The 15,962-nt window shown below is 44.0% G+C and overlaps 1 protein-coding gene across 2 annotated transcripts in view; it reads right to left on the reverse strand.

Moving 5' to 3' along the window:
- Positions 1-15,962, reverse strand: part of PRDM10 (PR/SET domain 10) — a 92,333-nt gene that overhangs the window by 12,469 nt on the left and 63,902 nt on the right. For both annotated transcript variants that reach the window (XR_006266401.1, XM_043451824.1), the window contains exons 12-18: positions 10,240-10,587; positions 8,079-8,234; positions 6,108-6,287; positions 4,735-4,845; positions 3,050-3,250; positions 2,235-2,378; positions 1,191-1,361 (exon numbers count right to left, since the gene is read on the reverse strand). Coding sequence is in view for 1 of the 2 variants with exons in the window: in XM_043451824.1 (XP_043307759.1) it covers positions 1,191-1,361; positions 2,235-2,378; positions 3,050-3,250; positions 4,735-4,845; positions 6,108-6,287; positions 8,079-8,234; positions 10,240-10,587 (1,311 nt within the window). In the remaining variant the exon portion in view is untranslated. The remainder of the gene's footprint in view (positions 1-1,190; positions 1,362-2,234; positions 2,379-3,049; positions 3,251-4,734; positions 4,846-6,107; positions 6,288-8,078; positions 8,235-10,239; positions 10,588-15,962) is intronic.

Genomic DNA, 15,962 nt, shown 5'->3' on the forward strand with positions numbered 1-15,962 from the left:
TTTTGGCTTGTCACTCTTGATCACTAGAACAGTGGTTCCTAACCTTATTTGTAGCACAGACATCAGTGAACATGTGGCCAAAGTAGAGATACTTTTTCCAAAATAATGTACATATGTATCATAGTTTACAGACAACTTCAGATATTCAAAGATTCTTCCAAAGCCTAGAATCAGTAACACTGCTATATATTAAAAAAATAACCCTCCTATAAAAAAATAAAGAACAGTCAATGACAACTTCCAATTTCCTGCTTTCATACTAGCTTTAAATCTTCAGAGTCCAGTTTATTTCAAAGCAAAACATTTGTTCATGTGTGCCTTGAGTACAATTTCTCAGCATAATTAAGTGAAACAATAGTTTGGGGAGGATTTTTTCCTTTTAGCTCCTGAATCAATAAGAATGAGCTACTAATTACCTTTCAGAAGGAACAATTATACCTCACTACTAATAAGGTATTGATACTCAAAATTCACAATTATTCCTTATAAGCTCCCACTGATAGACATCATTCAGTGCCCAAGTAGGGGCTGATCAAACAGGCTCCTCAACAAGTGGTCAGCCTGGATGCCCAAGGTAAGGGTTCAGAAGAGGCTCACACCGTCCTGCAGTAGGGCAGGATAATGGTACACACCGCAGCCAGTACTCTAGCTAGCTGCACATTTTCTCTAGCGTCTAGAGAAAATCTCTTGGAGAAGGCAATGGCACCCCACTCCAGTACTCTTGCCTGGAAACTCCCATGGATGGAGGAGGCTGGTAGGCTGCAGTCCATGGGGTCGCCGCTAGGAGTCAGACATAACTGAGCAACTTCACTTTCACTTTTCACTTTCATGCATTGGAGAAGGACATGGCAACCCACTCTAGTGTTCTTGCCTGGAGAATCCCAGGGACGGGGGAGCCGGGTGGACTGCCATCTATGGGGTCGCACAGTTGGACACGACTGAAGCGACTTAGCAGTAGCAGCAGAGAAAATCTCTAGACACTATTGACAGAAATCCCTTACACCGCTGAGTCTAGAGCCATCAACAGCAGGGTCTGTACAAATGCCTCCGACTCCAAGCTGACAGGCACAGTGACGTAGGGCCCAGCTCCAGCTCTGAGCATACGGTGCTGTAGGTGACCCCCACTGCCCTACTGACTGACAGCAGTACGGTATTCACGCAGGTAAAGAGAAATAAACGCAGGACAGTACCGGAGCCACCTGCACCACTTGAAGCTGTATGTGCTGAGGCTGCTGCAGGCCGGACGCAGACTGCGACACGGGAATGTACTGGATTCTCTGATAGTCCCCTTGTGGTGTTCGGTAATCCGTCGTTAAGGTCTGGGACAGCTCTGTCATTGCCTGGGTTAGCAGGTCTGTCGTCTAGACAAATGACGAGAAGCACATTGCTAATAACACTGATGGATGTAGCTATTTTGAAATTCTACAAAATTTGGTTTTTCTTGGGACTTCCCTGGTCCAGTGTTAAGACTCTGGGTTCCCCATGCAGGGGACATGGGGTCGATCCCTGGTTGGAGACCTAAATCTCCACGTACCACACAGCTCAATCAAAAAAATTTTTTTTTCTTTGGTTTGTCTTACTGGTGGATCAGGGGACTACAGATAAGTCCTAAGCACAGATAGAAAAAAATCCAAAGTTAAGAAGATGTTGGGGGACTTCCTTGGTGGTCAGGTGGCTAAGACTCAGAACTCCCAATGCAGGGGGGCCTGGGTTTGATCCCCGGTCAGGGAACAACAGATTCCTCATGCTGCACCTAAGAGTTTACATGTTGCAGCTAAAAGATCCTGTGTGTGCCTGGCAGAAACCAACACAACAGTGTAAAGCAACTATCCTTCAATTACAAATAAATAAATTTAGAAAAAGATCCTGTGTGGCACAACTAGGATCTGATGTAGCCAAATAGATAAATAAATATTAAAAAAAGAAAAAGAAGAAGGTGCTGGAAGATGACGTCTCTATCTCAGTCTATCTGTGTTGGGCAGGGGAGTTACCCCAGAGGTTCTGAGAGTCTTGGGATGAACAGGCAGCAATGAAGACTTCCTGCTGTTCCTTTCACAGACAGCTTTGGGAAGCACCAACTGGGAGACCCAGGCATAAACATTATGCCTTGCATAGGACACTGAAGGGTGGGGGGCTACATCTCCAGCCAATTAAATGCCAAGAGACACGTGGCCTTGGCACTGGAGCTGTGGCAGGCAGGAAGGATAGGAGAGGCGCTTTGTGCTCACACTTACCACCACGGTCTCTCCTGTGGCGCTGTCGGTCGTCAGGACAGCGGGCGTGGCACTGATCACAGCCGTGGTCAGAGGTGTGTGAATGGTGTTGGGGAGCTGGGCGTACTCTGGGTGCTTCTTTCGAATGTGTTGTACCATCTTGGTCTGAAAAATGGCAAAAAACAAGAATAATTACTAGAATTGGTTATTTTCAAGCTTTCCCAAATGCAAATCCTCCAATGGTTCCTAAAGTCTTTCATGTTATGCTTTTTCTTAAAAAAAAAAGAGTCAGAGCAACACTGACTCTACTTGCCTTTCCAGAAGTGGGACAATGGCATGTATGAAAGGGAAAAAAGAGGTGTGTGACTCCTCCCGCCTCCAGCTCCGGCCCCCCACCCCCTGCCATGCTGTCAGGCAAGGTCAGGATACCTCACATAAGCCCTCATCCCACCCAAACCTGCAGCAATCGGTGATAAGCCCCCAAGCAAAAGTGACTCGCTTTTCAGGAACCATCATTTAAGTTCTTAGGTAGTGCTGCTGCAAGCCTGAGCTCATCAACCACGAGCACAGAATATTCAAATCCGAGGCCCTCCTCGGACCAAGGGAAAGGGACACCATTGGAGGGCTCCGGCTCTCAGATGCTGCTAGTTCTGGAGACAGTCCATCCGTATTCTCTTCCTGTTCTGTACTGTGGTCCCCGATCACAGAAAGCAGCTCCTCTAGCCCCCCCACCAACGCAGAAGAAGCCATCACAGCACCCGGACGAGAAGCTGTCTTAAGTCAGGTTTCCCTAAACCGGGACCTCGGTTCCCAGGCGGCCCGAGCCGTCCACGTACCTTGCTGCTGTACTGTTTGGAGCAGTGAGGGCAGCAGACGGGCGGGGTGGCTATGGTGCCCGTGAGCTGGGTGTGGGTGCTCAGCATAGGGTCTGGCTCTCCGGGGCCCGCGGGGCGAAGTTTCCGAATGCTTGGCGGAAGCTCGGCCCCGGGATGGTTCTTCAGAATATGGGCTTTTCGCTTGCTGGCACTTTTGTAAACCTGAAAATTCAAAAGTTTTGCCGTGAAAGCAGTATATAGTTCTGCTGTCTTGCTTAAAGTCAACTAACAATTTCACTACAAGGAAATGAGAAAGAGCATTCATATAGCCCAAAATAAAATATATTAACAGACATATTGAAGGATAATGAGGATATAACATACATTAGAATAACATAAGAACATAATATGGGACTTCCCAGGTGGTCAGTGGTAAAAGAATCCACCTGTGAATGCAGGAGATGGAGGAGATGTGGGTTCGATCCCTGGGTCGGGAAGATCCCCTGGAGGAGGAAATGGCAACCCATTCCAGTATTCTTGCCTGGAGAATCCCATGGACAGAGAAGCTGGGTGGGCTACAGTCCACAGGGTTGTAAAGAGTCGGACATGACTGAGCAACGGAGGACAAAACGCAGGGCAAGAACATAACAGATACGTGAGGCATCTTCTTCAAGTTATGCGTCTAAGATAGAAATAGTAAAAATATCTCTACCTTTATCTAAAGTTTAAGAGGTAGATACATAGTCATAGAAAGAACTGCTTCTAAGGCCAGCTCACCCTTTAGACTTTCTGAGAAAGCTCTCATGTGATGCATGTAGTTGACTCCTACGCCAAAGAACCTTCCAAAACAGCAAGTCTAATAGCAACTAGAACCCACAGTGGTGAATCTGTGCTTTAAAAATGTTTCTTGCTTTTAAGTTGACACTACTTATATATAGCTTACACCTTATACAGCTGACATTGGATAAGGGAACAATATTACAATGAAACAATAAACATATATTCTATTCCTATCTTCTTCCTAACTACTAAAAATCAAGAATGTACAAGTACAAGCAGAGTATTACACCATAAAATTTCTTCACATCCTACTCAATCTTCTAGAAACACAAAATGTACTGTAGGATGATAAGCACTCTCATTTTAGAGCTTGCGAATTTAAAACCAATTCATAAACCAAACTCTTGGCAATAAGCCTCTTCTTCTATAGCAAAAAAAAAAAAAGAAAAAGAAAAATCACAGAAAGAAGAAACAACCAGAAAAGCAAAGTCAACTAATTTTGAAGAAAAAAAAATTTGACTTAAAATGAGGGTGCATTTCTAGTCCTTTCTTGTCTAAATGGAAAACTGCTGAGACAGAGAACCATCTGTTAAGAGAAACTGAGAGATCCTAGTATGTATTTATGTGTGTGTGTGCTCAGTCACTCAGTTATGTCCGACTCTATGCGACCCCATAAACTGTAGCCCTCCAGGCTCCTCTGTCCATGGGATTCTCCAGGCAAGAATACTGGAGTGGGTTGCCATTTCCTTCTCCAGGGATCTTCCCGACCCAGGGATTGAACCCATGATCGATGGCAGGCGGACTCTACTGCTGAGCCGTGTGGGAAGCCCAGTATGAATTTATACGCGCAGACATATAAATGTCTGAGCCAGCCCTGAGAGGAGCTCCCACAAAGGTCCGTCCTCCTGCGGGCCGTTTCCTTTTACCTTATCACAATACTGACAGAAGTAGTCACGGTTGGGCTTTATGATGGGTAGAGTTAACTCTGGCACCTCTTCTATCTTCATGTCTGGGTGCCTCTTTGATAAGTGATTTACCTAAAAAGAAAAAAAAAGCAAATGAGAAAATGAGATCCCATTACAAGCACTGAACAAAAACCTCCGATATCGACTGCTGGAAGTTGAAGTTCTCTGAAGCAACGTCCCAAAACGTAAGGCATTCGGCCAGAACCAGCATGGCCAGGTCCCTCTGAGACCAAAGCATTAACAGGAGTTAATGGTAATTCAGCAAATTACTGAAGGTGAACTGGGTTGCTGTGGATTCCATTAACAGCCTTTGACTAAAAGAAAAGGAAAATTACACTAGTAGGAATTTCTTTAGTGAATTCTACTGATGGAAGCCTGTCTCTCATTACTTAGGGCCCTAACCTTACTGAGGATGTTGAATAGAAGGCAAACAAAGGCTCTGTATTATAAGTAATGGTATCTGAAAGAGAAATATCAGAAATATCGTATGATATCTCTCATATGTAGAATCTATAAAGAAATGACACAAATGAACTTATTTACAAAACAGAAACAGACTCACTGACTTAGAGAAAGAATTTACAGTTGCCAAAGGGGAAGAATGGGGGGAAGGGGTAGTCAGAGAGTTTGGCATGGATGTGTACACACCACTATATTTAAAATGGATGACCAAAAAGGACCTGTTGGAGAGCACAGGGAACTCTGCTCAATGTTAGGTGGCAGCCTAGGTGGGAGGGGAGTTTGGGGGAGAATGGATAAATGTATATGTACATAGCTGAATCCCTTTGCTGTCTGCCTGAAACTATCACAACATTGTTAATCAACTATACCCAAATAGAAAAGTTAACAGTTAAAAAAAATTAAATAACCGTCTCCGACTTTACTGGCAGGTTCTGGCAGAAATACATGTTGCAAAAACTGTCTTCAGAGCAAAATGAATTGAGAACCAGCTCTCCTGGTGTCTCTGCTAAGCTGGTCCCCATGCCCTGCCTAGATGGAAAGTCCCGTCTACTGTTGTGTCATATCTGGGACAGTCAGAGTGGGCGGCTGGGGGAGAGGACCCCACCAGAAAGGCCAGTTTAGGAACACAGAAGAGAAGAGGGAAAGAAAACACACAGCAAAGCAAAGCAAAACTAGCGAGGAAAAGTGATCACAAAGACCCCTTCCAAGAGACCCCAGAAGTGAACCATGGCAAGGGGGGGCAAGGGAGCCTGATGAGAAGAGGAGCCCCAAGCTGGGAACTGTCTGTCTCCCTGTCGTGTCCAGCCAGTGAGGAAACCCGGTGACAGGTTGCATGCAGAACTCTGTTTAGGTGTAGGGCAGTGGACACTGACCAGCATGCCCCGCCTCCGGAAGCCCATCATGCAGAGGCGGCACTTGAACGTGAAGCTGTCGTAGTCGGTGGACGTGATGCGGGGCTTGAACGTCTTGGAGCGGCTGCTGCGGTCGGCTTTCTTGGCCTCCCTCTCAGGATTGTGCATCCTTTGCATGTGCTCCCGGAGTTTGTCTTTCCGCTGTTTGCAGAGAATTTTTGAGAAGGTAGCAGGTGGGGGTGGGGATAGAAAAATTTTAATTGAAGAGATTTAAAAAAAAAAATCAATACTAGTTAGCAGTAACAGGACCCACCAGGCTGCATCCAAGTTGCTAGAAGGTACAAGGATGCAGAAACACTGGCTGGGAATCATTCCATTCACCAGGAAGTAAGTGCATTGCAGTGAGCTGGGCTTTAAAATAACTATTCAGTTTGAAAGCTACACACTGACTTCTGAGAAGAAAGACTTGGCATTTATGTAGAAGCAATCAAAGGGCACGGAATAAATTTGGTATTAAGAACTGCAAGATAAATTGATCATGAATGGTAGGTGATACTGGATTTACAAAGCCATGTATGTACTCAATTCCCACATGTTTTGTTTTTTTTAAACAATTCCCACAAGTTCTCACACACATCATGGCATTCCTCTAAACCCCAAGTGAATTTAAGTGTTTTTCACCGTACGGATTTACAAGTGTGTAAGCAGTTATACTACCCGCTATGGATGGGGTACACGATCTAGGTCAAAGTCACAGCTTTTAGTCTGATGATGTGATCGAGGGATACGGGTTGATATGAGTCCACAGACAGAAAATTAGAGAGTGCCCATCCTGAATAAAAACAAACTCCAAAAATGCCAGCTCCCTGATCCAATGAGACTCTGCTCTCAGACATGTAATTACATGGCTGTTGGTCTTACAGAGACTTTGACCCTTTCCATCAGACCAGTTCTTTCCACATTTTGGCTCAAGGATGTTTCTGTAACCTCCTTCATTTTTCAGCACATCTATGTAACAAACATTTCTTGAATGCCCACCGTGCTAAGTTCAGAGGTACATGGCCAGGCAGCCCCACCAACCTCCACATTCTACACAGGCCTGCTTTTCAAGGCAGTTTTCCCCTCCTGAATCCATTTCTGAGTCTTTTCCAGTTTCTATGACAGGATGACCTACACTCATATTCTGCAGAGTGTCTCTCAGTGACATCTTTGCAGAAACATCTGGCTTCCCAAGGAAGCTTGTTTTACCATTTTCACAATGATTTGTTTAACTCTTATCTCTGAGTCTCCTGTGGGGTTTTCCTTTGCTTTCTTCTAAATTCTAGGCATGTTATTATACTTCTTATCTTTTATCTTAATCCCAGAAGTCATTAACATTCCCCAAAGGAGCCTAACCCTCTCAACATCCCATACACTTCCCACTTCCACTGGATGATGTCCTGATGACCTAGGGCTCAATTATCAGACTCTTACACTTCATAAATGCTCAAGAAAAAAAATCTCTTGATTTGATGGGTAAATATATTGTCCTCTTAGGAATTCCTTGATAGCAGTTTAGTTCTATTCATTGTACACTTGGATTCTTGTAGGTGATGCATTATTACTCTATTTGGAGATATGAATTAATTATTTGGGGAAATTACAGTGAGTTTCCTGTTTAATTTTAGGGCTTCCCTGGTGGCTCAGTTGGTAAAGAATCTGCCTGCAGTGCAGGAGAACTGGGTTAGATCCCTGGGTCAGGAAGATCCCCTGGAGAAGGAAATGGCAACCCACTCTGGTATTCTTGCCTGGAAAATCCCATGGACAGAGGAGCCTGCTGGGGACAGTCCATGGGGTCACAAAGAGTCGGACACGACTGAGCGACTATCACTTTCAAACCGAACACAGACACAAAGAACAGCTCAAGTCCCTGCTGTGAGCACAGGGGAAACACCCTCCAAATGAGCAGGCTCGTCCTCGGCGTGACAGTTCCAGCGGCCCGCTGGTTCGCACCTTAAACTGCTTCCCACACGTGGAGCACAGGAAGTCCTTGCGGTCCGAGTGCCGGAGCATGTGCAGACGCAGCTTGTCCGGACGGCAGAAGGCCTTGTCGCACTCCGTACACTGGTAGATCTTCTCTGAGTGGAAGCTGCGCACGTGCTTCTTCACCTGGCAGAGAAGACACGGAAAGTCAAGGAAAACGACAGGAGGCAGCTCGCCAACACTAGAGGGAGCCAGATGCATTGCCTTGGATTCTCAGCAGCCTGGCGTGGGAGCCAATCGGGTGTGACTGATAACTAACCTCAGTGAGAGCATCCTTTCCACAGTGGCCAGAAAACCTTACTGGCCTCGACCTCCCAGGACTTGAGAGGAGGAAGAAAATGCTTGCTTAGTCCAAGCCCTGATCGCCTGGGCCACATTTGTCTCTCTCCCTCTTTTTTTAAAAAGAAAAAAGATTAAAAGTAAGAGTTCCTTTGGATTTAAATGAATCTTGGCAAAAATTAAATATAAGAAGACAGAAAATAATTCTTTCTCGCTTTTTCCTGCTTCCAATATGGATACAAACAATCTAGCCCCTTGCAGTAATAGGTCCTTTTACACCCTTCCATAAAATCAGCTTCTGAAGAATTAAAGACATGCGTGCATGTGTGCTCAGTCTCTTGTACGTGTCCGACTCTTTGGAACCCATCAGGCTCCTCTGTCCATGGATTTTCCCAGGCAGGAATACTGGAATGAGTTGCCATTTCCTCCTCCAGGGGAGTCTCTTGCATCTCCTGCATTGGCAGGTGGATTCTTTACCATTAAAGACACGAATTCAATGATACAAAACACATTACACATTTATGAGGACTATACAACACCAGCATCCTTTCCCCTTACTTGAGACTTATTCCCTGTACTTTCAGATAACTTAAATAAAAGAATATGGCCTCTGAAGTCTCTCAGTCATAAATATCCATTGAAGAAGAGTTATGTATGGGGCCTAGGTATTGAGCTATCAAACCATTCCTATAAGACTTGTCCTTTATTATTTTTGGAGTCTCTTGTGCCATTAAATTCTACACTAATGCAACTCTTCAAGGCTAAAAAATAAAAATTTAAAAAAATTTTAAGCAGAAACTTTCTTAACTGTTTGTGTAAAGTGAGAAAATTACCAAGACTCTCAATACTAGCAGAGTGAGTGAGTGAACGAAGTCGCTCAGTTGTGTCTGCCTCTTTGCCGACCCCATGGACTATAGCCTGCCAGGCTCCTCCATCCATGGGATTTTCCAGGCAAGAATACTGGAGTGGGTTGCCATTTCCTTCTCCAATACTAGCAGAACTATGATTAAATCTCAGTGTTCTTTTGGTAATTTAAAAAGCAGAGAGGGGGATGTTTTTATTATTGAACACAGGTCTCCCGCACTGCAGGTGGATTCTTTATCATCTGCACCAGGGAAACTCATTAGATATTTAGACTCACTTATTCATTCACTAGCATATAACACTATTATCACTTGAAGTCCAAATGAAATCATGAATATTCTGGAATTTATCCTCACCCCATTTTGCTCCAGAATATAACACGGGGAGGAGGTCAGTGTTTAAAACCAAAGTATACTGGCACTTTCCTTGTGGGCCAATGGTTAGGAGTCCACTCTTCAAAAGCAGGGAGTACAGGTTTGATCCAGGATTGGGAGCTAAGATCCCCCATGCTGTACAATATGGTCCTCCCCCAAAAAATCAGTATGTTATATACCAACTTACTCTATCATTTCCTTCCAAAATGCACCACCTTAGTAGCCTAAGACAGAAAGCCACAGTGATGGGGGGAAAATGTTTCCAGGCAGGAAATGGGAGCCTGTCTTCTACAGGTGCTACGTATTTTATAAGTAGTGAGTATTGGCAGGGATGAAGAAAGACTTTTTTAAAAATTATAACCAGATCTGAGTGTTTATTTCCTGTAATATAACTTAAATGCTTAAATGCCAATGTCTTATTTGGACAATTAAGGGTCGCAGTCATCTTCTACTTATCAAAAGCAGTTTGAAGAGACATCATTCTCCAACTATGAAGTTGTTGTCAAGAAGGGGGATGAAAGATACAGATAATGGGCCATCTCAATTTTCCAAAAACAGCTGTTTTTCTTTCCTAAAAACGGCAGTACTCAGGCATCTCGGCAGTTGGTACTCACCTGGATAAAATCTGGGAACCGTTTCTTACAAGTTGGGCAGCTGAAGTAGCCATCATTGATATGAATGGCCACGTGATCTTTCAACAAATCAAGGCGGTCAAAGGATTCTGGGCAAAAAATGCAAGAGTAAGTCTTCTGGTCCGAGTGGAGCTTCATGTGGCTCTCCAAGGACGCACTGCTGATGAAGCCCTTGTTACAGAGGTCACAGGTCAACGGGCAGTTCCCCTCCCGCCCATGGAAGCGCAAGTGTTGGTCCAGTTTGTCCTTCTCACGGAAGGCCTTCCCACACTGCAAGCATTTAAAAGGCCGGAAAGACTTCCGAATAAACAGATGCTGCAGAGCTGCATTCTGAAAGACACACACAAATGGGATTACTTAGTGAGTAGGCCAAATGTGCAAGCAGCTCACACATTTATAGGAAGAGAGGACGATCTCAGCAATCACAGACTTTCCATAGAAATTAAACTAGGATACACTGTTGAAAGAAGATTTTTTTTCTGGCAGAGACCTTAAAAATGAAGCCATCTTCAAAGAAGTTCATCTTGAAAAGACAGACTTTGTGTTTTGTTTTATGCCTACTTGTGTGTGCTTTCTTCTGAAAGGATCTAAGTCACGTTCAAAAAATAAGAGTTGTACAATAGAACAAATCCCAGAGTCAAGTAGAATAAAAATTGAAGATTTGGAAGAAATGACTTGGGGTGAGTGACACATGCACGATGAGGTGGGAGCAAGTCAGCCAAATGTTACTTGTTGAAGTCCTTGAGCCAAAGAATTTGAAGCTTGATTAAGACATTTAGCAAAACTAAAGATAATAAAAAGAACTGAAGCGTAGCAGGGGCTGGAGGAAGGAGGCAGTGGACATGGAATTTCTTTTGAGGATGATGAAAATGTTCCGGGACTAGTGGTGATGGCTGTACCACTTTGGGAGTATTCTAAAAACACTACAAAAGAGTGAATTTTATAGTACATGAATTGAATATCAGTTTATGAAAACGAACTGAGAGAGAACAAAGATACAGATTTACATGGATGTGTTTGCTGCTGAGATAAGATATATAAGCACACGTCCTAAAAGGAATATGTGCCTTAATTATGTCCTACTTAAGAAATGCTCCTCAGTGTAGCTAGTTAGTGCCACTGGTTAGAATTCCTCGCTAACTGGGTTAAGCTTATTGCTTTGTTCCCTGTCTAGACCAGTCAATCCTGCTCTTTTTCTTTTTGCTCAGTTACAGATTGCACGTCTAATGCTGATTAGCCATCTTGTGAATTCATGCATTGTTATAAGGAATCCAAGTGCGAGAATATGGATACTTAGTACAAATTCATCACCACCACTGAGAAAACAACTCTGCTCTCTACTGACAGCAAATCAACAAACTCATCTTTCACACAGAGAATACAGATTCAATATTTCAGTTCTACCATACTACATAAATTCCTCAAAACACCGGGAGGAAAGCTCTAGACAACTATGAGGGAGCAAAATAATTTCTCAAAAAATATATCTGTGAATGGGTATGCTTATGGCTCATTCTGCAGAATTCGCCTGCAATGCAGGAGACACAGGTTTGATCCCTGGGTTGGGAAGATTCCCTGGAGAAAAGAATGGCTACCCACTCCAGTATTCTTGCCTGGGAAATCCCATGGACAGAAGAGCCTGGCGGGCTACAGTCCATGGAGTCTCAAAGAGGCGGATACAACTGAGTGACTAACACTCTCACTTTCATGCTTAAGTAACTATAAGAGAATAATAGTTAAAGGATTAATGGAGATCTTAATGCATTATTTGTGCAATGGAAAATAGTATAATGAACAATGTTGAAACTCTTAAACTTCAAATTACTTATAAGTAGCAACTTCGAAACTAAATTTATTGTGAAATAATCTCTTAGGGGAGAAGCAAAATAATTATTGTCAATTTTTTAATTTATTATTACTGTAAAGAATTTTGAACATAGTTCCTATGTAACAGGAAACATCTTTCTCAGGGCTTCTCTAACAAGGCTGGGAGAGATATTTCACCTACTCATTTATCTTGAGTAAATATTTAGCAATTCTGTCATCTTCCCAAGCTGACTGGCGTTGCATCATATTTTATTCTCCTTTGAATCCAGATCTCTTTAAAAAGCTGAGTTCATAGAAAGTGTCAATAAAAGTTTGTGAATTAATGAAATGTATCTCATGTGAAAAATCAAAAAGAATGATTCCCAGATCTTTTCTGCAGCATCTGAAGAGGTTGTAAACAAAAAACCTTTTTGAAATCAGCCAGAGAGCTCTCTTCCACTTCATTATACAGCTTAGCAGTCACCTAATCTCGCTACTCTATCTGGAAAGATACTTCTTTTACATAAAAGCTCTCACTATTCTGGCTACTTTCCAGACTTTAAATATTCCAAATGAACAAATGCTATCATGAGGTTGAGAGGTTCAAGGCACAGGGTGCTCAGGAAATCTAATCATCATTTCCTTTACCCAGGTTCAGCGATGTTTCCAAGCGCAGAGAGTGCACAGCAACTGATCTTGGTCCCTCAGGGGTTCCACTTCCCCTTGGGCGCCAAATCTGGCTCGTGGTTTTATTTGGGTTCATTATGCTTATAAGTCTCCTGTCGTCTCTGTTTAGTGTGAGCGTCCTCAGACACTGGATCTAAACCCAGCAGCGGCTCCACTTTCTTAGCTCTGTGGACAAACCTTGTCTTGACCATCTTTGTGATTTCCACGTAGCCCTGGACGCTGTCTACATACAGGAACCAGACTGCATCTGTGATCAAATAATCCTGCTGGGGCCCCTTCATTACAAGGCAGTGGAAGTGCTGAAACTGCCCGCTCCCTCTCCCCACTTGGAGGTCATCTCTACACATCTTCTGCACGGCAGAGCTGTGATTGGTACATATTTTCTAGAAGCTATAATGAGAAAGGGCAGAGGCAGCAAAGATGAATCCCAGAGTTTCCGCTGGCCAACAACTCTGTGCTGGATGGAACATAAGTTGCCAAAATGGTAGAGATGCTAAAACCTGTGATGAGGGATTCTATTCAGATTTAAGTGAGTCCTGAGATGACAGATTCTGTGCAGACAAAACCCAAAAAAAATGTTTCTAAAGTCTGAAATGAATAGCGAAAGGAACCTAAATTATTGACCAATTTTCATATTATTTTGACCCTGACACTAAAAGGAAATCAATCATGTTTGTTTGCCTTTTGAAAAAAAAGAACAGCAACTTTCCTCTGGTCTATTTTCTGCCTGGTTTTCAAAACCTCTGTTGGGCCAGTCCTACCCAGTATCTCACTCTCCACTCTCCTCTGGCTGGCACCCATGCTCAGGTCAGACCAACGTGCGCAGCGCCCATAACCACACCAAGCACATTCCTGGGTCTCAGCCTTTGAAGTTACGGCTGCCCTCCTCTGAAACAGTCTCCCTTCCTCCTGTCTGTCTTTCAAGGATCAGTTTAACTCTCACTTCATCTATGAATTATTCCCTGAATCCAGCTTTCTTTAAACCTTTCACTTTTCCAACTTTCACTAGTAATTATGGGCTCTACCTTTCCCTGGGTCAGGAAGATCCCCTGGAGGAGAGCATGGCAACCAACTTCAGTATTCTTGCTTGGGAAATCCCATGGACAGAGGAGCCTGGCAGGCTCTAGTCCATGGGGTTGCAAAGAGTCGGACAGGACTGAATGACTGAGCATGCATGTATGCACGCACCTTTAAATGTGCCACTGAACTGTGACCCAGCTTCCATTGGCATTGTGTCCCTAATTAGACTGGAAGATCCCAGCAGACAGGACTCCAGTGAAAATTCTCCTATGCACCTCGACAGTACTGGGCATCCAGTCAGAACTTGGTGTCATTTCAGAAGGCATTTCAGAACACTCAGCTGTCTCAGAGCTGGAAGGGACCTTGGAGATCACTCAGTCCTACCCTTCATTTCATGTATGAGCACACTGCAGCCCACAATTTACTCACTGATTCTTTGAAAATAAATTAGCATTATTCGTTAACTAATTTGCATTGACTGTAGCAACCAAACTGTAGTTTCCACCAGGATTTAGTAAGTACGGGTTGCAAAGAACAGTAGGTCAGGCAGACACTTAAATAGCATTCTGTTATGTGAGTGAAACACAGGAAACAGACGTACCTGCAGCTCCAACTGAGCAGGCAGCATTAGAGGAGAGAAAAATAGTTACATTACCAATGGGGTTGGAAGGCTTCCCTTCAGTGGGTCATTACCAATCTGGATAGAAGAGATGAAAAAATACATAGCCCTGCTTCTTAGAACGTGTGAGAAGGTAAAAAAACAAAACCAGCTCACCTAAGACTGACTGCCAAAAGCCACATGCATGTGGTTTTTGCTTTGATACAAGGAAACTTGTTCCAAAACCAGTGACCCAATTCATTCCAGAACACACGTACAACCACGCCGCACTAGGCTTGCACACCCACGCCTCACAACACGTGTGGGCTTTAATTTTTGCCTTCAAAAAAATTAAATCTAGGAAGCAAGTCTCTGGACCTAGTATGAAATCAGAATGGCCAAAGCGAAAAGACAGCAGTTGCACAAGAGAGAGAGGAAAGCAGACTGGGAATCGTGTAGCATGATGGATAGAAGGTATTCATAGCCCTTTGCTGTTCTGGTCTGTATTCCTGTATGCCTATGTTTGCTTTTGAAATAATATTCACAGAGCTATAAGGTTCATAGGTTTCCATTTCAGGACCCTCATAAAGGCTATTCAGCCTGACTGCTCAGAATCCCGTCCGCGATGCCATTCAGAACAAATGTATAAATGTATTTTTACATAAAGACTCAGACAAGACTATTGTTCAAGTTTTGTCTGTGCCTTCTAGCCTATAGGCAAATTAGACTGAAAGAAACATAAGCTGAAATGAGCGTTCATCTAGAAACTGCAAAGCTTGGGAAGATACACAAAAAGTCTCTTTCATCCACATATAAAAGACTAAGAAATGTCTTTAAACAGCTTGCTGCCACAAACATGGATTTAAGTCATTGTTTTCTGGATGTCAATTGTCCGCACAGGCACTGAGCCCGCAAAACCACACGGCTTTCCACCTGCAGCTTTCCACCTGCGTCTCCCGCAGGTCCAAATGCACACTCAACGCTATCTGTTAAATATGGACAAAATACACCTGGCCAGGCAGCCACTGATGGAGGCCCTGCAGCCACACGGTCTGAAGTCAAATGTGGGTTACACAGGAGAGAAGACACCGCCTGACCCCCACACCTGGAGCTTAGCTCCGCGCTGTCCCTGTGTCTGGGCTGCACCTGCCAGATCTGCTTGGACTCAGGTCCCTGTGCATTGATGAGACATGGTATTTGCCAGTCTCCCATTGGAAACTGTTGACAACCAAATTAAACCCCAAATTGACTTGAGAGCTCTGATCAGGCACAGATTAGCCTGGCTTCAATGTAAATAACTATTACAGCTCACTGTACTCATTTCTCCATTTCCAATCTGTGAGTTTTAGGGTCCAGGGCGCTATCCTACTCTACCCACACTAGTCTGGAGGCTGCCAAGAGCCAGGCTTCCGTGTCACTGCTAAATTGATGGAATCTAGGACCAGCCATGCCAGCCTGCCATGGGACACGGAGGCCCTGAGAAACAGTTCACACTTTCTTCCAAAACAAACAAGGCCTTGAGCAGCGGGTGGTGAACAGCATGGCGCCTACAGAGCCGGCCCGCCTGCAGGAGAGTCGGCACCCATGCGGTGGG

The sequence above is a fragment of the Cervus canadensis genome, chromosome 29 (assembly GCF_019320065.1).
Source record: "Cervus canadensis isolate Bull #8, Minnesota chromosome 29, ASM1932006v1, whole genome shotgun sequence".
Taxonomy (NCBI): Eukaryota; Metazoa; Chordata; class Mammalia; order Artiodactyla; family Cervidae; genus Cervus; species Cervus canadensis.